Source organism: Poecilia latipinna, unplaced genomic scaffold, assembly GCF_001443285.1.
Source record: "Poecilia latipinna isolate Pla-1442-1.1 unplaced genomic scaffold, P_latipinna-1.0 Scaffold3580, whole genome shotgun sequence".
NCBI lineage: Eukaryota > Metazoa > Chordata > Actinopteri > Cyprinodontiformes > Poeciliidae > Poecilia > Poecilia latipinna.
Window position 1 is genome coordinate 3,427 of NW_015116196.1, and position 21,353 is coordinate 24,779.

At 39.1% G+C, this 21,353-nt stretch overlaps 1 protein-coding gene across 1 annotated transcript; it reads left to right on the plus strand.

Annotated features, from left to right (window-relative positions):
• Positions 1 to 12,474: 12,474 nt before the first annotated feature.
• Positions 12,475 to 20,706, plus strand: LOC106941271 (insulin-like growth factor-binding protein 5). Its single transcript, XM_015024230.1, has 4 exons — positions 12,475 to 13,297; positions 17,239 to 17,402; positions 17,613 to 17,723; positions 17,813 to 20,706. Exons 1-4 carry the CDS (start codon positions 12,964 to 12,966, stop codon positions 17,948 to 17,950), a joined length of 747 nt encoding a protein of 248 aa, XP_014879716.1. The 5' UTR covers positions 12,475 to 12,963; the 3' UTR covers positions 17,951 to 20,706.
• Positions 20,707 to 21,353: the final 647 nt, after the last annotated feature.

Sequence of the window (21,353 nt, forward strand, 5' to 3'; positions counted from 1 at the left end):
GGAGAAAGCATTTTTGCATGAGTGATGACGGTGTTGCTGCTGCCAGATCTTGTTTTCCTGGAAATGTTATTTTGCTGTTTTCCGGCGTAACGCTCTAGAAGAGCCACAGTGGAGTTAGGGATTACTTTAAGAAAATGCCCGATTTTTATTTTTTATGTTTTTGTAGTCGACAATTATCAATCACTGTACGTGTTAAAATGCGACCACAAATGTAATTATTTTTGGATTTGGGATCCTTGAAATGCAGGAATTCAATTACTGATGGGAGTTGGTGTAAACCCTCTCAAGGAAAGTTCAGGCTTTCTTTCAAATAGGAGCTAAGTCTGTCTGACTGAGAGATATCATTCTTTTCATTAAAACTCAGCTATCGCCTCATGAGTTGAGCCGGTTTTTGTTTTTTGTTTTTTTTACTTATTTTAATATTTTGGATCTACAGATTTGGATCTATCCTAACATACAAAATGACAGAATCACCAAAGCAAAGGAACGCCACAGCTTGTTCAGCATCTGATCGATCAGGGTTCCTTCCTGTAACGTCTGGAAAAGTCTCAAATGTATTTGTTTTTCAGGTTTTCAGAAATTTGTGTCCTACTATCCTTCATTGTGTCCTGTTTGTGCTCTTCTAGCTTTCCTTCCTTGTCCTCTTTTCTCTCCTTCTGCCTCATTGTGTCCCTTCACCCTTCCGTCTTCACTTTCTCCCTTCCTTCCTTTCATCCTTCATCATTTTCTTCCTCAGATCTTTTATTCCTTCCTTAAGTTCCCTGCCTTTCTTTCTTGCTTCCCCTCCCTTCCTTGTGTTCCTCCTTTTGTTTTTCCATCTCCTTTCATTCTTCCATCTTTCATTCATTCCTTTCTCATTCTTCATTGTCTCTTTCCTTTTGTTCATTCTGTCAAGATCCTCCTTATGTACTTTTTCGTCACTTTCTCTTACTCCTTCTACCCTTCTCTCCTTCCTTATGTCCTTCCTTCTTTCATTTTGTTAGGGCAGTCAATCTGTTTTTTTGGGGGGCTTTTTTGTTTTGTTTTGTTTATCCACTTTCATATTTAAAGTGTAGAGTAATTGTAATTTAAATTCAGTCAGTTTTAATATTCATTTTTATTATAAAATGAAGTGAATATAATGAAAAAAATAAGAGAAATTCAGAAATGTAAGTCTGGAAAATTCTGGAATTTTGTCTTGTATTCCTGGGTTTTGTCAGGGCCACACAGATCCTAACCAACATGGCATGTCACATTCTGCTTCCTGTAATCCCTCCACCACTCCCCACTCCTCTTCCCCTCATTAAATGCATCATTTGCTGCAGTTTTTCCAACCCTCATCTTCCTCAGTAGTTCTCTATGCAAATCCAGGCTCCCTGTTGATTTGCGGCTTCACATTTCCCAAACACGAATCACCTCCACGTGCAATTTGGTGTTTGTGACTGCAGTTTCTGTGTCGTGGAAATAAAAGTGCAGTGTCATCTTAGCAACTTGGTGAATCAGACGAACCGCAGCCAGATGGTTTCGAGTAATGAGGGAGTTTTGGTGGAGGGAAGTTCTGTCTGACAAATGATTTGCTGCCTATCTTTACTGTAACCTGTACACAATAACATCATTGAAGTTGTACAGCCATTCATTTGCTTTAATGGTACTTCACTTCCCGAACATACAGTAGAAATCTGGCAGTCTGGTCATGACCCATGGAAATCCTTTTTTTTCCCCCTGGGAATTTCCCTAAAAGAGCCTTAGCTTCTGCTGGTGGACGTGAGCTCCTGAGATTTACCCACTTCCACTATTAACTAAAACCAAGCATGTAATGCATCAGCTGCTAGCTAGCAGATGGTATGCTACCATAAAGAGTCAAACTAGCAAAAGTTTTTCATCTCTTTTTACTTTTTTACATGTCAAAACCACAGAATTCTACATGTTGTTCCGTCCCATAGAATCGCTGTAAAATATACTGAAGTTAATGATTGTAACATAACAGCATGTGGGACTGTAAGACAGCAATCTCAAATGTACATTTTCCTCAGTGAGTTTGTCCTTAAATGTGAGGAAAAGTTAACATATTCATTTCAGTCGTTGTCACCAAGACGGACATTCTTGGATTACTCAGAAACTCAGTCTATCCTGGCTGTGTTCCCTTAAATCAGACTGCATTCTGGGAATTGATTTTTATCTCCAAATTAATGGGCCTGCTGGGGGAGGGTAAAACCTGCTGCATCAGCACATTTTCAGCAGTTTGCTTGTCTTTGCTGCTTACAGTAAGCTCTGACTATGCCATGAGCTCATCAGTCATCAAAAGGCCTACAATCAAGTCCATACACATTTATTAAGAATAGGGGATTCTTGGGGCTTTTACTGTAAATCCACCGTTGATAGATTTGACACATAAAAAGTGGAGAATCTGAATCCAGTTTGATCTTCAGTGCCTGAGTCAATACCTTTTAGAAGCACCTTTCAATGCCGTTACATGTGCAGCTAAAGAAAGTCCAAGATTTCAATATTGACTTCCTGTGGCTTTCTTTCTGCTGTTCTTCCACAAAACCTAGATTTATGGACTTGTCCTGTCTATAAATTCCCCCACCTGACTCATGGATCTCTGCAGCGCCTCTAGAGTTCCTGCTCTCTTAGCTCCACAGCCATAGACTGGCAGGTTTGCAGTTGGGTCACACTTTGTGTTGATTTATCAAATGAAGCATGTGAGTTTGTGGTTGCCACAAAAAGAGTAACATTTTACTAGGCTCTAAATGACATTAGACTTACATCATTTAGAACCTAGTAGTGAGGGTGTACTTTATTTACTACTTACTTGCTATTTTTCTACTGTTTTGATACGTTGTGTTATGATTTAGTAAATATATAGTAGCGAATATAATTGTCAAGTCTGGTGTAAAATTTACACCGCAATTCATCCATCCATCCATTTTCTGTACACCCTTGTCCCTTAGTGGGGTCGGGAGGGTTGCTGGTGCCTATCTTTTAGTTAGCGGTGCTTAACACTGTGAACAACCATGGAGTCTGCTCTCTACCATTACTCAGGTCCACTTCCCAATGGCTCAAAAAAAACTAAAGGTATGTTTTGGAAGTGGTCTAGTCAAAGTTTTGATTAAAATGTTCTGGGATGATCTTAAACAAGCCTTTAGGCCTCCCAGTATGGCTGTGTTTTAACATAGCCATACCATAGCTATAGATGGCATACATCTGATGTGAGAATGTTGGACTGGCCCCTTAAGGACAATTCTTCAAAGAACTGTTTAAAATACAATAAAAGTTATGATATCACATTCACATTCCCCAACTCCCTGTTGGCTGGAAGTGCATAAAAGCAATATAAAAAAGTTAGATATGTATTTTTAATCTGCATTCTCCCCTTTTGTAATGCTGCTCTGGGCAACAGCCCATATTCCCCACAGCAACCGTCAGTTTTTCACATAGCGCCAGGCTGGTTTGGAGAATGTTTTTCATTTAATAAACACAATCATAATCTCAAAAGGTTTTATGTTGTTTTTATTGTGGTCATATTGTCAAAATGTGTGACATGAAAACAAAAATAGGAGTCCTTAAGAGGGAAAAAAAAAACATCTTCATATCTATGAAATATTGGCGTTCAGAACATGTGATGATCTCTGGTGTCCAATAACTAGACATTCCTAGAATTTTGGTCTGCTAAAATTCCTCGAAGTTGTTGTACTGGACTGAGGTAGAGTTCTCAGAAATACTTCCTGAAGGAAACAGATTCACATTTTTAAATCATTGTTCAAACTTTAGTTGTATTGGAAGTCAAAATATGTTCAAAATTGCAATGTAGTTGCAAATTTCATTGGAAAGTACAAGAGTTTGGAATCAGAAGGTCCTAATCTAACAAAATAATGTATTACTTCCAACATAGAACATGCTATGGTTCTGATTGGTAAACCTGTGAAAGAACTGTACATCTTAATCTTCTCAGATATTCTCTTCACAAGGCCTTTTTCTATGTCTGGATAACATTTCTCATCATCTCTTCTCTTATAATGTAGCACATTGGCTCAATATCCAGGCAAATCAGAGAAATACAACACTTCTGAGCCATTTCCCATAGATCGTATCGGTCCACTGAAGCATTTTTGTGCTGAGCTTGCATCTCTTCTCTGCTTTTGATTAGCTGCACCACTCAGACGCCGTCCGAGTCGACTCAAGCTCCATTTCTCTCGCTGAGCAATTGTGGCAGCAGCTTTAGCGTCTTTTGACAGATAATAAAGTAGGTCAGGAAATGAAAGCAAAGCTGCAGATAGAACAATGTCGGAGAACAGGGAGGGAATCACAGACGAGAGGGGCGAGAGATTAAGGACTTGAAGATTATTGTTGGCATTAGAGCTCTGAGAAGAAAGTTTCCCATAAGAGTTTTTGAAACTTGATACAAATGCTCTTTTTATAGATTTGGATATTTGTCCCTGGAGGCCTTTACTCTCCCTAAAACCTTGAGACTCTGACTGACTTTTCAAGCAATCAGCTGAAACTTGACATACACACACGTCTCTCAGCCCATCACATGCATTCCATGTTTTATTCTGGTGCCACTGAAGCTGAAACCGGCCCAGCCCCTGCAGGGTGGGGAGCATGCAAGAAGCAGCAACATGACATCACTTGGCTGCTGGAAGTGTGTTTTAATTCACACTTTATTTCCTAGCTGTAAATCTTCTAACACTCTCCGCAGTTTATGGTGTTTACATCAATAGTCTAGGGGAGTCGAGGCCATAATCAAAGAAGTTCTTGGAGTATTTCCGGAAGTTGCTTGAGTTGCCAATGTAAGTAGTACTGGTAACATTTCATTTTCCTTTTTTTTTTTCTTTAACAGTGTTGGAGGGACTTTCGAGAGACAACTAAAACATGACTTAGCAAGTGTAAAGGTGAATCTTAGGAGAGGAATTGTACAGTAAATGTGTTAAAGTTTGTCCTTTTTTTCAAAGTATTTTGCCTAGTTTTTGCATTAATGTGGAAATGGTAATCTTAGTTTATACATTTTGAGGATTATTTTCAATCCTGTTTAGCCAATGTCACCAAAGATTAAAGCTTTACTGAAGGCAAACTCAAAATCTGGGAGTTCATATAAGTTTATGAGGTTGATCGAACTTCAAAATCTATGGCAAGTCTGTGTTTCAGGCAGACAGTGGCATACATCTGATGTGAGAATGTTGGACTGGCCCCTTAAGGACTGGAATGTTTGCTTGCCTGGGATGGAAGAGTTGAGACTTTCCTTGGACCTGCCCTTCAGATCTTTAAGAATTGACTTATACTTCAGGCAAGTTGAGTTCAAGGCTAGTCATGACTTGGACATCAGAAAAGAACATACCTGTACTCACCACTTGACTTTGACTTGCCCTTCCAGGAAGGACGGGAAATTTGACTTGTCATGACCCATTAAAGAAATCAAGCTTAACTTGTCCTTGGCCCTCAAAGAAGTTTGACCTGACTTGGACTTGGAAGATTCGACTGCTTACTGGGACGTTGAGCAATAGACTCAGAGCTTGATTTGGACTTTCCCCTTACAGACATAGGACTTTACTTGGGTTTGCCCCTCAGGGCCTTAAGATTTGAGTGGATGTCAAGTTTATCTGCCGTTAAGCTAGCACTCAATGTTCCATTGAGGTTGCTCATATTTTCTGAAAACAAAAGTAGCTGAACAGAAGAATGAACAAAAACTAGCATGCATTGTAATGTGGGAAAGCCTTACCATTTCAGGTGTCTGTGTAGCTTAGTTCCAAACTAGGCGATGAATCTCCAGCTGTTACCAGCTCAGCCACCCACGCACACACGCACATGCATGCATGCATGCACACACATGCAAACACATACACACACGCACACTGTATTGGCATATCCTCCAGGAAAACAGTAGACTGCAATAGGTCATCTTGATGAGCCATCTTCTGGAGGTTTTCCAAGGGAAAAAAGTGGGAAATTTATGCACAAAGTCCAAAGTGACTATCATTGACATTTGTCCTTTTAAATAAAGCCCTTCTGGAAATTTTCAGGACTGCAAAACATGTCCTTAATCACTCCGAGCATGACAAGTGTAGGCCTTGACAGTATTAGCTATGTTGAAAAGAGTGATTGTGGAATAATCTGAGGCCTTTGTTCCTTAAGACCCAGGTGTTGCACCATTCGAGAGTTTGGTTTGGTTAAAGCAACAAAGTTATTTGGTTAACTTTTCCCACTCTGCAAATACACAGTGTTTATCTTCTTTGTTTGCATGTCACCATGTGAAATACTGGACTATGAATGAATAAAAGCAATATTTAACAAAGGCTGAACTCAAACAACCTAGAAGTAAAAGTCAGGTTGTTGTTTTCTAAAGCAAAGATTTGAATAAAAAACAACCTCAGTATTTTCTCAGTGTCATTTAATGTCACACGTGGATCCCTCTGCCGATCCTTTAATTGCCAGAATAATTCAGAAACATATATAAGGTTGAAATGCTGTTTCCATTTTACATTTATTTATTGCATCTTTGATTTGCTGCTCAGTGTTCACAACAGTAGAATTACATAAAATTTCAATATTTTTTTCAGCCTCATGCCACATTACACAGAATATTTTTTTCATTTTCCTTAGTATGGATTCATTTAATTTAAACCTAAAAAATTGCTTGGTTTTCTATTTTCTAACTAAGGCAAAGTTGCCTCAGCTCGTTGCTATAAATATCAGTATATCCAGACCATATTCTGGAGTTCAGGCTGATAAAAAGAGAATATGTCCAGAAAATCCCAGTAATTAATTTTTAGTTACAAATAAATATTAACAATGAGTAAATGGTTCAGATATGTCTTGGCAAAATTTGGCATATATTTAGCTAAAAAGTAAACTTGTTTTAACTGTAAAATGGATTTTTAGACATTAAGTAGAAATTTAAATGTAGACCTGTTTTAGCCAATATTGACAAAGATTTAATTAAATAGACTGTACCATCTCTACAGGTTTAGTGATCATGCTAACACACTTCATCATGCACAAATATCCTTGGTGTAACGCACCTGAATCAAATGATGGCTCATTAGAGGCCTAAGAAGAACAGTGACATGCTGAAATGGTTGTTACTACCACCAGGGAGAGAACTAAAACATGCAGGATGCTGGCCCTCCAGAACTGACTTTGGGCACCACTGCAGTAGATGGTTGGATGAATCAGACCCATGCAGACAGCAGACCAAGTGTTTGACTGGAGCGAAGCTGATCCTGGGTCAGCCTGCTACCTGAACCACACTGCTGATCTGAACCCTTCACTGCACATCTTACACTGCATGGAAGAAAGAAAGGAAGACAGGAAGAAGGAAAGACAGAAAAAGTTACCTTCTCTGGTTATAGTGGGGGTATTAAGGTACAAAAAAAGAAGAAAGCATCCCTGAACTAAGGTTGAGCTCAGGTAACATTGGATTAAAATCCAGCTTGTGTTCAGAAGCAAAGATATTGGGTAACATTTCAACCCTGCAGCTAGCATATATGCCCATATTAAATCTTAAGCTTGACTGCGGCAGAAATCCAAACCTTCCACACCTGCCTAGTGCAGCTTCCAGTACTGAGCTGCTTCTCTTCTGCTGGATGTAGTTAAAATATTTAGACCATGAATTCTCATAGCAGCCGAGTTCCAGATTACAATTCCTGTTTGGTTTGTTTCCAGGCTTTCTGAAAGCCTTTATAAACATTTCTTGTACTTTTACTGTTTTATGAGTCTTTCCTCACCTTAGTCTTGGTCTTTTAAAGTTTTGTTATAAATGAATCTCGTCTCATTTTTAATTAGTGCACACGAGAGTCGTGTAAAGATCAGGTGTTAAACACCAAGCTTTTTTTTTCTTTGTCGCCTGTGACGTCCCTCGACACCCGATACAGCGTAAAGGTCAACACCGAAGGCAAACAAGAGTTGAATGATCCGAAGAGAATTTGCCAACAAAATTTCAAAGAGGAAGCGAGAAAGAAAGAGGAAGCGAAACTTGAATCGACAAAGGAATAAAAGCTTTAGTCGGGGTGGCTTTGAAAGGTCAGTTTCAGTGCTAATTGAAGTTGCAAACACTGAGTTTGGATTTATACACCAATGTTAATTTACACAGCAATACAGGGAGTAGAACAATGTAAACACACACAATTATATCACAATTCTTTGTAGCAGAGTTAAGGACAGGTTCTAGATGGCCTGGGTCAACAGTTGAAGAAATGTGTTTTGGTCCATGTAGAGACTGTTTGTTCGCAACACAAACATGCTCATCATCTGAACCCCTCATATCTGCCAAAACACCAAGTGAATTACGAGCTCTCTCATGAGAGTGCACCACTTATCTCACTGGACCTCACCAAGTCATAAAACCAGGTCAGTCTGAGTGCAGCTTGTGAGCCTGATCTGGAACTCCGAGCACATCTTTAGAGAGTTCATTTGTTATCGTTGAGCTGGAATGTCTCAATGTTTAAAGCAGGAATACTTTGGCAGAACAGTGAACCAAATGATATCTGAGGGGAATTATAAAGAGCTCTCGTTTCCCAGGCAGGAACTCGCCCTCAATTCTGGAAGACACTGAACATTTTTTTGTGATCCTTTGAGTTAACCTTTACCAAACTGTAAGGACTGTTTTTTCTATGTCCATATAGTAGCCCACTGGAGAAAACCATTACAGGTGATATCAAGACTAATACCAAACTGCATATTTTGAGGGAAAAGACTTGTGAAGATTGAGCTACAATAAAATAAATATCTTAGAGGACTTGAGGTGGCTGTCTTGGTGAGGAACTGTTTCACCTTCAAAGCTGTAGTAGCTAATCAGCCAATCTGCTTATGCACTAATAGTGGAGTTAAACATTTAGCTGTCCCTTAATTGTCTTTTCTGTATAAATTCTAAAGCACTAATTTACTTGGCTATTTTGTAGACTTGAGTTGCATAAATTTTGACATCTGTGTTTATGTTTTGGTTATTGACTGTTAAGAATTCTACAAGTAGTCAGATGGATTCATTCATACTCCTATATATTTCCTAACATATTCCTAACATAAAGGTCCTATGAATGTAGCCCTCAGCATTCTGCTGTACACTGTTTTCCTTGTTAAAATAGGCAGAGCAAAAATGGCCCAAAGATTAGAGTAGCGTTGAAGCAGATGAGCATATTTTATTATCTTTTTGTGAATGAACCCAAATTGTGAGTTTTTATGATGGAAGCCCAGAAGCTTCTCCTGACTGAGATGCTCCACTCACCTGCCTGTCATTCTGCTATTGTACCCACCTGGTTTCTGAATCACATCTCTGTCGCTCTATCATGCAGTTGCCTATGATCCATTAGCTTTATGATTCCCATCAACAACAGCAAACATGACATGTGTTAAGAGGTTCCAGAGCTCATCATAGCACTGAAACTGCACTGGTGAAATGTACTATTGGTAATGCCTGGGGCTCAGACAACTGAGTCGTGTCTGTTCTGGTTTTTCTAGATCTTACAAAGTTGAGCACAATATTCTATTAGAATGTCTTGAACATGTAGGTCTCAGGGGAACAGCACTAGGTTGGTTTAAATCTTAGATTCCAGTTTGTTCATGTGAACAATAAATCTTCTTTACACTCCAGAGTTACTTCCTGAGTACCACAGGGCTCTGTGCTTGGCCCGCTTTGCTTCCAGTTAGTACAATAATCACACAGAGTGGGACACATTTGAACTATTATGTTGATTATATATATATATACACAGCTATATTTATCTGTAAATCCTGATTATTCCACACTGTAAAAAATAAAACGTACATTTTACAGTAAAACGCCGGCAGCTGGGGTTGCCGAAATTCCACCGTAAAACAGAAAAACAGATTTTACCGGTAATTGCTTTTTACGGTTGAATTTCGGCAACCCTGGCTGCTGGCGTTTTACCATAAAAAAAAAAATAAAAAAAATGGATTTTACCTGTATGTCATAAAGAAGTCGAATTTCTTAACCCACATGCAGAACACCAGGCAGAGAACAGAAATCAGTTAAATAAGTTTATTGTAAACACAAAATAATGATCAACAATCAGGTTCTGGGGAATGTCTGCAATCTGGATCACCTGAGCACTGGGATGTAAAAAAGAGAGATGGTGAGTTTAGTGTCGTGGAAAACGGCATTGTCAAAATAAACGGACTGGCCTTACTTGGATGGAAGTAGGTCTTCTCTGGGGGAAGAATCACTGGTTACCGGGGTTTGGTTCAGGTGGAGGGTTGCTGCTTGACCGACAAAGAGGCTGCGGTGGAGGGCGGACAGGTAAGCTTTGGATCACAGAAGGCGAGGAGCAAGTGAGGCTGCCAACAGGGTAATCCAAGGAGGTTTGGTTTACTGTGGAGGTGTCAGTGGAACTTGGGCAATCAGTGGGTAACATCCACAGAGTCACAAGGAATAATCTGAGGAAGAGGCACTAGGAGATGTCACTTGAGGTCCACAACAGGAGATCACAGTGAGAAGCACGGAGGGCTGGAGTACTAAATACTGGCTAACACTCTGGAGCTGAAGTGTCGGCAGCTCCCTCCTCACATACTCCTCCAGATGATCTGATCCTGCAACGCCCTCAGGAGGGAACAACCTTTTGGCAACCTCTGGTGGTAAAAGAGGGTGAAAGCAGCAAAAAGGAACCATTACAACAACCCGGGTTCCCAACACGGTAAATTGTTTTTATGGTGGAATTCTGGCAACCCCAGTGCCGTTGCCAGAATTCCACCATAAAAAAAATTACAGGTAAAAATGTTTTTTTGTTTTACGGTGAAATGCCGGCAGCTGGGGTTGCCAGAATTCCACTGTAAAATTACAGTAAAATACTGGTGGTCAGTATTTTACCGTATTTTATTAAATACGATAAAGTTCTGTCGACCAAAACTTCCAGAATTTTACAGTATTTTCTAAAATATGGTAAATGTCTGTCAACTTCAGCTGCTAGTATCTTACCATATTTTTCCTAAAATACGGTAAGATACTGGCAGCCGTGGTTTCCCTTAGTAAAATTGACCATATCCTTTTTGTAAATTATTCCATCAAAAAATTAGATGGAATCGTCCTTTACCCAGCTTCACCTTTGTCCAAGCAGCAGGACCTACCATACAGTCCTCTAAATGTATGGTCGGTCTAAAATTAAATAATCCCAAATACATAATTTAATCAAACTCTCTCATAATGATGGTGGTGTCCGCTGTAGGAGTTTGCCCTGCAATCGGTGGATTGCCAGTTTGATACCTGGTCTTCTTTTGAGAATTGAGTTTGATATATTAAAGTCATTATAGATTTAATTATTTAAAAACAAACCAAAATATCACACCAGCGTTCTAATCTCTATAAATTACTTTTGCAATCTGGTTTTACATCATAGGTATAAAGTGGTATTTTCTATGGTAATAAAATGTTTCAGATTTTACGGTCAGAAACTGTTTTTTTTTTTTTTTTACTGTGAAATTTACGGATTTTTTTACAGTGCAGTCAGTTAGGTAGATTACTTGAACACATAGAAATCTGGATGACTTTTAAATACTGACGAGACAGAAACTGAGTTTTTGAAAAACAAACTAAGCCTGGCTTTCATTAAACTGGCCTCTAACAATAAAGTTTGTTGGAGGCCAACAAACTTTAATGTCTGTGTTATTTTTGACCAGGACATGTCATTTAAATCCCACATTAACCAAGTTTTTAGGATTTCATTTTCTCTCTCTTTCTCTCTCTCTCTCTCTCCAGAATATTCCCAAAGTTAGAAAAATTCTGTCCAGGAAAGATGCTGGAAAACTAGCTCATGTATTTGTTACTTCAAAACTAGACTTCTGTAACTGTTTGTTATCAGAAAGTCCACAAAATGTGATTAAACACCTTCAGCTAATACACCAGAGACCTGATTGGTCCATATGTTCCAATCAGAGCACTTCTCTGGTTACTGCTGGTTCCTAGAGGTCCTAGCAGCAGAATGCTGAAGCAGACTTCAGTTTTTACACACCAAACATTTGGAATAAACTTTCTATAGAAGTCAGAAGCTCTTTTAAGAGGCTAAAAAAGGTTTTAATTTGCTGTCGCCTACTGTTAACCTTTAACTGTCACCCTGACACCCCAATATGTTATCCAGTGGGTCCATGAGGACTTTATTTTTAAATCTCTTTAATCTAAATCTGTGTTGGTGTGCTTTGTCTTAATGTATGGAGTTGCTAACTTCTGTGTATCAGCATGTTGAGTTGCCTTTCACTGAAAGTTGCTTAATAAATAAAGTTGTCCATACCTCCACCAAAGGACAGTAGCATTTCTATGCAGCAATCTCCAATCTATTATATGCAGAATATGCTAAAAATATCCAGCACACCACATCTAACACCAGAAATTTAAAATGAGACAGAATAGTTTTTTTTTTCTTTTTATAGGTGTGCCTCAAATTCTCCACTAAGAGAAGATGAAAATATGCCTAGTTTATTTTTCCTGTAGCTTTAGTAAAACATGCAGCCATGCACCTCAACGCCTCTGTGCAGAAACACAGATAAGTCGCCTTCAGGAACATCAGTTCAGATCTGGAGGCGTGCCAGCCCCGCCCCGCTGAGAAATCAGCATCGCAAACGCACGGAGTTGACAAGTGCGCCTCCCCCCTCTCCAAAACGTTGTTTGACAAGCCCATCTTTATAGGTTTCGCCTGAGGCAGTTTCTTTAAAAAAAAAGAAAAGAAAAAAGGCAAGCGAAAAGCCGCAGATTACACATTCTGCTCACAGTGCGGGTGAAACAACCTGCAGAGCCGCAGAGGGAGTCAGTGGGCTCCTCAGTTCGGGAGAGAAGCGGCGCTGGCTAAGCATCACTCTAAGCTGTCAGGATAGTTTTGGAGGAATTTTACTTTTCTGTGTTTTTTATGCATCAGATGCACCTGTGGATGCACCTTTCCCTCTGGATTCACAAAGGATTCCCTGCAACTCGCAGCTGATATTCTTCCACTCCACCAACCTGCAGTTTTGTGTTTTTTGTATTTCCCTTCATAAAAGGAGAAGCGCACGATGCTGCTGGGTGTCCTCTTCCTGGCGGTCCCTCTGCTGAGCATCACCGGCGGCGACGCATCCTACGTGCCCTGCGAGCCGTGCGACCCTAAGGCCCTGTCCATGTGCCCGCCGGTGCCCGTGGGCTGCCAGCTGGTGAAAGAGCCCGGCTGCGGCTGCTGCCTGACGTGCGCCCTGGAAGAGGGCCAGGCGTGCGGTGTGTACACGGGGCCCTGCATGCGTGGGCTCCGCTGCCTGCCGAAGAGCGGAGAGGAGAAGCCGCTGCACGCGCTCCTGCATGGTCGGGGGGTGTGCGCCAACGAGAAGCTGTACAAGCTGCAGCATCCACCCAAAGGTACGAGACATCACCATGTCACGCTTTGCATTATAACATAAAAATAAAAATAAATAGAGGAATTACTACAGAAAAATTAAATTAACAACACGATTACATCCTAATTGGGGATGGAGGGCTGACATCTGTCATATTACCCAGAAGTCTTTATTCATTTGACCTCATGAACTCTTTCAACAATCTGGCAAAGAGTGCAGATCACCTCGTCATCTTGGTCTGAACGAGTTTATAGGGCTCCAAGTACAACAGAAGGTTTACATGACAGTGGCCCTTGCTCCCTTAAAGCAAGGGAGCAGATTACAGGTGGCGGCTCTTTCTCAATGGCAGAGTCATTGTGTCTGCAAGGGAGTGATGAGTGCAGCTTTTCATGCTGTAAAGTCATATTTTACTCAGCTCCCTTCTTTTCAGTTCTGTCCCCTCTTTCATCTAGCTTTTCCTCATCCACCACCTGTGCCTTTCCTCACATCTGACCCCAACTTTTTTGTTCTCTCACCATCAGAGCGTCTTCTCCTCTTTCGCCTATCTGGCAACAGTCCCTCTTCATCCCCCTCCCCCGTCCCCGCCCAGTCTTATTATTTTTCTCTTTCCATTCCCATGTCAACCTTTTCTGTTCTGGCTGATGGTTCAGGTTCCTGCACATTTTTTCTGGTTCTACACTGTAAACAAAAAAATTAAATAAAATGTAAAAAATAGTGGGTATTAAATTATAGCCAATAAAATCATCTCAGTTTTAATCAAGGGTATTATTTTGCAAATCCAACATTTAATCCCTATTAACTTCGAACAAGATTAACTAATTTATTTTTGTAACGCTGAAATGTTGGTTAAATTTAAATTAATTTAGAAACAGTAGTTGCATCTAAAACTTTTGTATGGGTTTCATTATTAGTTAATATGTCAAGTTATTAAAGGTTTAGAAATGCTAAAGGCTGGGTTTGGAGCAAGAATTTCTGTTATGTACGACATAATTAGCTGAGAGATGTAGCTGTTGTTAAACTGACATTTCTAACAAACTGAGCCCTTTAGTCCTGAGATATTTATTGGTCATCACCAATAAATGGCACATCTTTGCTGCTGTTATCAGTAAAAATATTAATTTGCTCCTTTTATAAAGTACGTATATACAATTTCTATTGAGCTTTACCTAGTTTTGCGACAGGGCTAATGCTACCGGTATTGTCAAACTTGCTAGCAGGCTTATCCTTTTTAGCTCCGGGATAAGTCTTTAAACTGCACATCTTAACTTTATTTGTCAGGTCAAAATAGAGTTTAAAAGTTTGTATTAAGCTTGAACCAGTTTAGCAACAATCCTAAGTTCTAAAGTCAAACTTGGTAGCAAGTTCAGCCTATTAATTCTGAGGCAGCCATTGTAAGTTTATTCATAAAACCAGCTGCATAAACAAAAACAGCTTTACCGTTATTCAATGGATAATTAACATAATATTTCATGAGATTCATTGTTGATTGAACCAACATCTTCAGTTTTCTGCTACTCTAAATATTTATCAGGGATTTGCTGTTAAAATAAGTACAGCTTGCTTGCAAGTTAAACATTAGCATTAAAACCATGTTAAACTAGCTTAAATTGTCAACTTTTTTCAGTTTTCAATTCTCAATATACCTGAAAAAACATATTGGCCTTAATGTTCTTTGCTGGAGATATTGAACATTTGACTAAACCAGCATTTTCAATTATAAGGATGTTTCCAAAGAATTAGTTACCAACATGTCACATAAAATCTAAAATGTAATATTCTTTATTGGATTTAAAAAAAAAAAATTAAAATTAATATTAAACAACCTCCAAAAATTATTTTCATAGTGCACAGTGGGAGCATAAATAGTCTGATAGACTTTATTAAACTTCTGAGTGACATAATTTAGGGTACAGTGACAAGATCTTATAGAGTAAAATAAAATATGAGAAGAAGTTTAGATGAAACTACAATGTTTTCATCTAAACTTCAGATTAAAAATTAATTCCATCCCTAAACAAAAGTAATAGTTTGACTTTTTTTTGTTTTTCTTTGAACCATTTTACCAGCTTTTCTTTCCTCTTTGCTGCCTTTCCCACACAATCCTCTTCCCTTCTTCTCACCGCTCTTTTGTTAGGCCTCTTCCTCTGATTCCACTCCTCTCCGTCCCTCTGCCCCTCTTCATATCAGGCTGTGCAGTGATTCAGCAGAACACAGGCTGAGCGTGGGTTTACATATCCGCCGTCTGTCTGCTTGTAAGCCAGCTTTAGCTCCTGCAGTGCAAGACTGTTGCTAAAAACCTGAAACAGACACAAATGAATACTGAGGAATACTTCTTCAAACTAAAGGCGCTTGAGGAGAATTAGAAACTGTCAGAGAACATATATGTGTACCAGAGTGCATGTTTAAAATTCAGATCATACACAGCTGTCATTTATTGCTTCAAACATGAATATTTAGATGCATCTTTTAGTTGGATGGGTTCCTTTCTATTTTCCAGATGTTAAATAAAAAACCTGAGCCAAAAATGGCCAATAAAAAAAGGTTTTACAGCAAAAAGAGAGGGAAGAATGACAGATCAGTCTGCACAGGTCAGATTAAAGCAGAGTGAGGATTAGCAAGTGAAGACTTGATTGGACTAACACTGGCTGATGATCTGCCTCAGCAATTTTCCAAGTGAAGAAAAAATGGGAATCATCACAGCAACGGGATGAATAACATCATCGGCCATTGTCATTGGTGGAGGGGGCTTGGTTGGTTTTAAGAGGCACGTATTCAAGGAGGCCGTGGCCTTGTTTCATCACTCAGTTGGCTTAGTAGATTAGCAATAACGTCAGAGGTTGCCATAATGAAACGGAAGCGAGCACGTGACACAGCAGTGGAAGTAGGCCAACTAGAGCTTAGGTCACCATTCATAGCTAATGCTGATGTCCAGGGCTGTAAATCAAATGATGTGTCAGTTTTAAAAAGTCTCCAGGACAGAAAGCCACATCCACTCCGTCTGTGGTCAGCACAAGTCGCTGCGGCCGCCTGAATAGAGGGTGGGGACAATAAGGGAACGGGGCAAGTGCTGAGGTCTGTCTTCAACACCCCAACATTTTGCAAGAGGGATGAAAGAGGCAACGTATGCAAAGGTTTCTAGTGGGGGTGTGGGACCCAAAAATGGGTTGTGGTTGCTTCTGGTGGTTTGCCACATGACAGGGGTAATAGTATGTTTGCACAGGCCTGGGTGCCAGTCTGAGACTAAATGTCTAATTTAGGTCACTTGCTATAAAAGTTTTAAAAGCCCTAGTCTACATATACCCCAGACTGGCAGCTTGACTTGCCATAAATGTAGCCTCTGTCCTCTCTTATGTCAACACATTCAATCTGAAGCTGGCTTGTAGCCACTAACTGTGCTAAATAAGCATTTAGCTGCTGCAGTGAAATCATCACCTTGTGTTGTGACGTTTCAAGATGGATACACTGCTGACTCGTGGTCACAAGTATGAAGTTTTGCTTTTAAATTTTAGTCTTTCTTAAGAGGTTTAGCTCCAGATAGCAGCATTCTTGATTTTCACTCGTCTTATGACCTAAAGAATGCTTTGAAGCCCTGGCTAATGATTAATATTACACCTCTGGGGGACAATTGGTGATGGGTCTTTTAATCTTTGTGAAGTCCCATGACAAAAAATACCTGCCATTTATCAGAAAACATGTGTTTCTTTGTTGATATCAGTAATTCTGAGTAAATGAAGCATCAGCAAGACTGAAGCAAAGCTTTTGGCTAATATTATATTTCCTATTGTGTTCATGAAACTATAACAGCAGGAATTTTTAAGCAACTTCTGTTTCGGCATCAGACTGTGAAATATTTTAAAAGTGACAATGGATTTCATTGTAAACTTAGCTTCAAGGTTGATGAATGACTGCCCGTCTCTTGTGTGTCTTTCTTTCCAAACACTATATCACTGTGATGTGATACAGACCCAGTAGAAACCAAGGTGCCCCTATATGGAGATCACATCAGCAGTCGGAAGATTCACGCCATGAGGCTAGCCAAGGACCGCAAGAAGTATTTAGCCAGGCCTGGATCAAGCAACAACCGAGAGCTCCCGGTGTCTGGCCTGGACAAGGCAGAGCCAGAATTTGTAAGTGGTGTGACGATGCAAAATATTATCTGTCGTTGCAAACTTAAACTCAGGGTTAAAACAAACAAGGGTAGCATAATTAGTAGTGCACATTGGTCTTTGCAGCCAATTTCAATGAAAGGTCACGTTCAAATTGAGTTGCAAAAGTCAGATTTTGAAGAATTTAAATGTAATGTTTGGTTTTAACCTCCAAACATGCTTTGTGTGCAGGGGCCTTGCAAAAGAGAACTTGATAATCTCATTCATGGTGCTTCTCGGGTCCTGAGCGTTTCTTTGTACGTACCCAACTGTGACAAAAAGGGATTTTTCAAGCGCAAGCAGGTTTGGATGCATCTCTTAATGCTCTCACTTTCATTCAGTGACATAAAAGTGTGCAACCAACCCGACTGGACCTCCTTTTTTTTTTGCAGTGTAAACCGTCTCGCGGTCGGAAACGGGGCATCTGCTGGTGCGTGGACCGCTTCGGCAAAAAAATCCCAGGTAGCAACTCTGCCGGTGGAGAACTGCAGTGCAAAGATCTTGACAGTGTCAACAACAGCAACGAATGAGAGCAAACCACCTCCGGAGCCCAACTTCTTCTTCTTAAAACCTGCCAAACAAGCTAGCACACTTTGACTGACAATCAGGAGAATATGGCACAAACACTTTTATTTTTTGTTGATTGTGTTGGACTGCATCGTCTGTTGTAGAGAGGAGGCAAACTTTATATCGTATATCGAAGAGAAATATATCGAGTTTTTCTTTCGTTTATAAAGTCTGTTGCAGTTTATATATATATTTTTTGAAATTATGAAAAGGTGACAACACATATATATAAATGTGGCTAACTATCAATATTTTTCAGTTGATTTTCCTGATATTGTTGAGAAGGGAGTGTGGCCACCGAAACTAGGAGACATCTACTAAAATTGAATGAGTTTTGTTATGATTAGCAGCTTTTTCAGGTGCAATATGATGGATATTTGGGGATCACAAAATCCAGTTTTAAACAAGGGCAGAAAAACACTCAAATGTAAAACATGTATACTTCCATTTATATAAATGGCTCCTCTGGAGTGGTTTAAGCTGTGGTTAGAGATTAGTTTCCCTAAAAACATACCAAATATAATCTCACTTAAACTCTTCTTGATATTAAACATTATAGGAAAAGTGCTTCTGGAACATACCCATAATTTGTTAGCTAAACTGTTTTTTATATATTTAATTCAAGGCATGCATGAATGAAAGAATTAGTGCTTTCAAGGCATAAACATTATTTTGTCTGTTATATAGATTGAATTCACACATTTTGGTTTGACAAGGTCATTTATGTTGTTTTAATTGGCATAAATGAACTCTAGAGAATAGAAGGCGTTAGCTTTAAACTGTAACCTGTCACTCTTTTCCATTACTGTGCTAATTGGCTATGACATATTGTAGAATTTTATATTTCAATTTAACTGGCTTTCAGAACTTAACAAAAAGTAATATTTAATTAGCTGTAACTCTTTTCTTATATGGTTTTTAAAATTTCAATGCAAGAACTAGCAACCTGGTTGCCTAGCCTGGCATGATGACAGTCAATAAACGCTGGCTTGGCCTTGCTAATTAACAAATTGCCTGATATAAATTGCATGATCTTAAAATACATTAACAACAGTTTAGTTGATTGGCTGACTTTTTTCATATTCTTCTTTCCCAATTGACCAGGCTAGGGTTAGCAAGTCTTGGTGTTAGACTAGCATGAAAACTGAAAAGAAACTGGGATTCAGTTTTAGCACATAATTAACACGTAAATAATTAGATTTTATAAGAGAAAAAAAAATGTATTTGACTGTTTGCAACTATTTTCATATCAGTCCTTTTTAGATTCTCCGACTATATCTAGTAGCTTATGGTCTTAGTTTAGTATGAAAACAAGGCTTATTGGGGCATGCTAATTTACAAGTAGCATAATTTCTATGGGTAACTGAATCTTAAAAACATGATTTCAGGCAGGTGGCAATAATTTCAAAATGTCTTTAGCCAGGAAGTAAAATTTTAATACATAAAGATTTTTTTTTAATCTATCTTGGTCAGGTAATAAAATAGAACAGCATTAAACTGTGGTCATTAATACCTGTAAGTAGAAATGTGTGAACCTCTACTTATGAAATATGCCTTTCAAAAAATGATCTATATCATTTTTTTAGATGATTCAATGCTTCGGTACATTAAAATATCATCCTATATAGTTTTTGAAGGTCCCATTGAGCCATTCCATCACTAAGGCTACAGGCGGTCGTCATTCAAAGCCTTCAGTGTTAAGTTTCTATATGGCCCTATTTTTAGACCTATATAATTTTATTTATAACAAGCAGCCTACAACCTAATTAATATTTCCCAAATACATAACTGAAGCATACGAAAATCACAGCTAAATTCAGTGAATCATTGCAAAAATGCCCAAAAGCACAAACCAAGGGAAAATGTAGCTTGACTTAGCCCATTGTATGGATACATTTATTTTGCTAATTTTACTTGCAATGTTGTGATCTTAATATTAGTCAGTTCAGACTTTTAGTTTGACTTGGTGGTAAACCCAAGGACACCATTACAGCCATTAATTTTATGACTGGAGTAGTGAGCTGTACAGATCAACACACTCGCATGATCAGGAAGGCCAGTACTGAGTTTGAAAAGAAGAAAAACTACGGTAGTTGTACTGCATGAACCATAACTTTCACTAATATCTCCTAGATAAAATCTCACCAGAAAATAAAGAAGAGCAAATAGTCATAATGGAGATGATACTTGCTGGTGACAGGAAGCTGACAAAGTCCTGTAGGGCTGTTTTGAGGCTACGGATTGGGAAGCTATGTGCCCGCCTCATGGGCAGGACATCAATACCATGATTGAGTACATCACTGACTATATAAACTGTCTCCCTCAGGGATTGAGAGACAGAATTGATTTTATATTTGCAATTTTGAACATTAATGTCCAACTATATATGATGCAAACACTTTTTTCTGGAGCTATTATGTTGTAAGACTGCATTCGTGCAAAGTGAGTTAAAAGGCTTTGATTGTTATACAATAGGTCACTAGTTTGATTCCCAGGTTATAATATTTTTTTAGCAATCTTGGTAAAATGTAACTGGTTAAAACAATATTTGGACTACTACTAAACCTTCACTCATACCAATTTCTCCTAAATTTTAGCTGATGGATAATTGCTAACACACTCTGGGACCTTCTGCTCCTTAGGTGGTCACTAGATGTTCTGTGCCACAATCAGGGAAAAGGTTTTTTTTTTTTTTGTTTTTTTTTGGAAATAAGCAAAACGGACAAAACCTCAGTCATATAAAAGCTCATTGTACTGTTAAACTTAGAATTCTTTCTATTTCAGGTTCTCAGAGCTGCATTCACTGTTTCTAAATGTATGTACAGAATGTTTGCATGCCCCATGAGTGTGTTTGTGTGTACTCAACGTCAGGAACAAAAAAGCTTGCTCTCTCAGAGTACATTTCCCATTAGAGCTTGCACACAAATTTTATGCAAAGGCCCCGTCTTTCCATGTGGAGGGTCCTCACTGCCACCACACATGCAAATCTGCAGGCGACTCGCTCCCGGGGTTCACCGGGTCCTTCATCCCAGAGAGAGCAAGGTCGCCGAGTTTTTACGTAAATGAAGTGCCTTCTGCCCCAGACTGCTTTGAATCTAGATTTGCATGCAGAGCCATTGTGTGGTTGAATGAGGGTGGCCTGAGCAAAATTTTAAAAAAGTAAATAATAAGAAAAGGAAATCACTTTAAGGTGTGGATGTGATTTGCTGACAAATTTTATGATCTTCCAGTCAAGTGCTGCTAAATATGTAATGACAAAGGACAGGATTGTGTTCTGTGGGTCCAGTTTTATTCAAGATCTTTTATTGTTAAAACTGCAATGTCTAATATAGTTTTAACTGTGTAAATAACTGACAAAGTGGCACA

What these genes read in the sequence shown, in the direction of transcription:
- LOC106941271 (XM_015024230.1), top strand. Translation starts at nt 12,964, where the DNA reads ATGCTGCTGGGTGTCCTCTTCCTGGCGGTCCCTCTGCTGAGCATCACC. An exon ending in GCTGCAGCATCCACCCAAAG is followed by an intron (nt 13,298 to 17,238) that starts GTACGAGACATC and finishes GATGTGATACAG; the next exon opens with ACCCAGTAGAAACCAAGGTG. An exon ending in ACAAGGCAGAGCCAGAATTT is followed by an intron (nt 17,403 to 17,612) that starts GTAAGTGGTGTG and finishes CTTTGTGTGCAG; the next exon opens with GGGCCTTGCAAAAGAGAACT.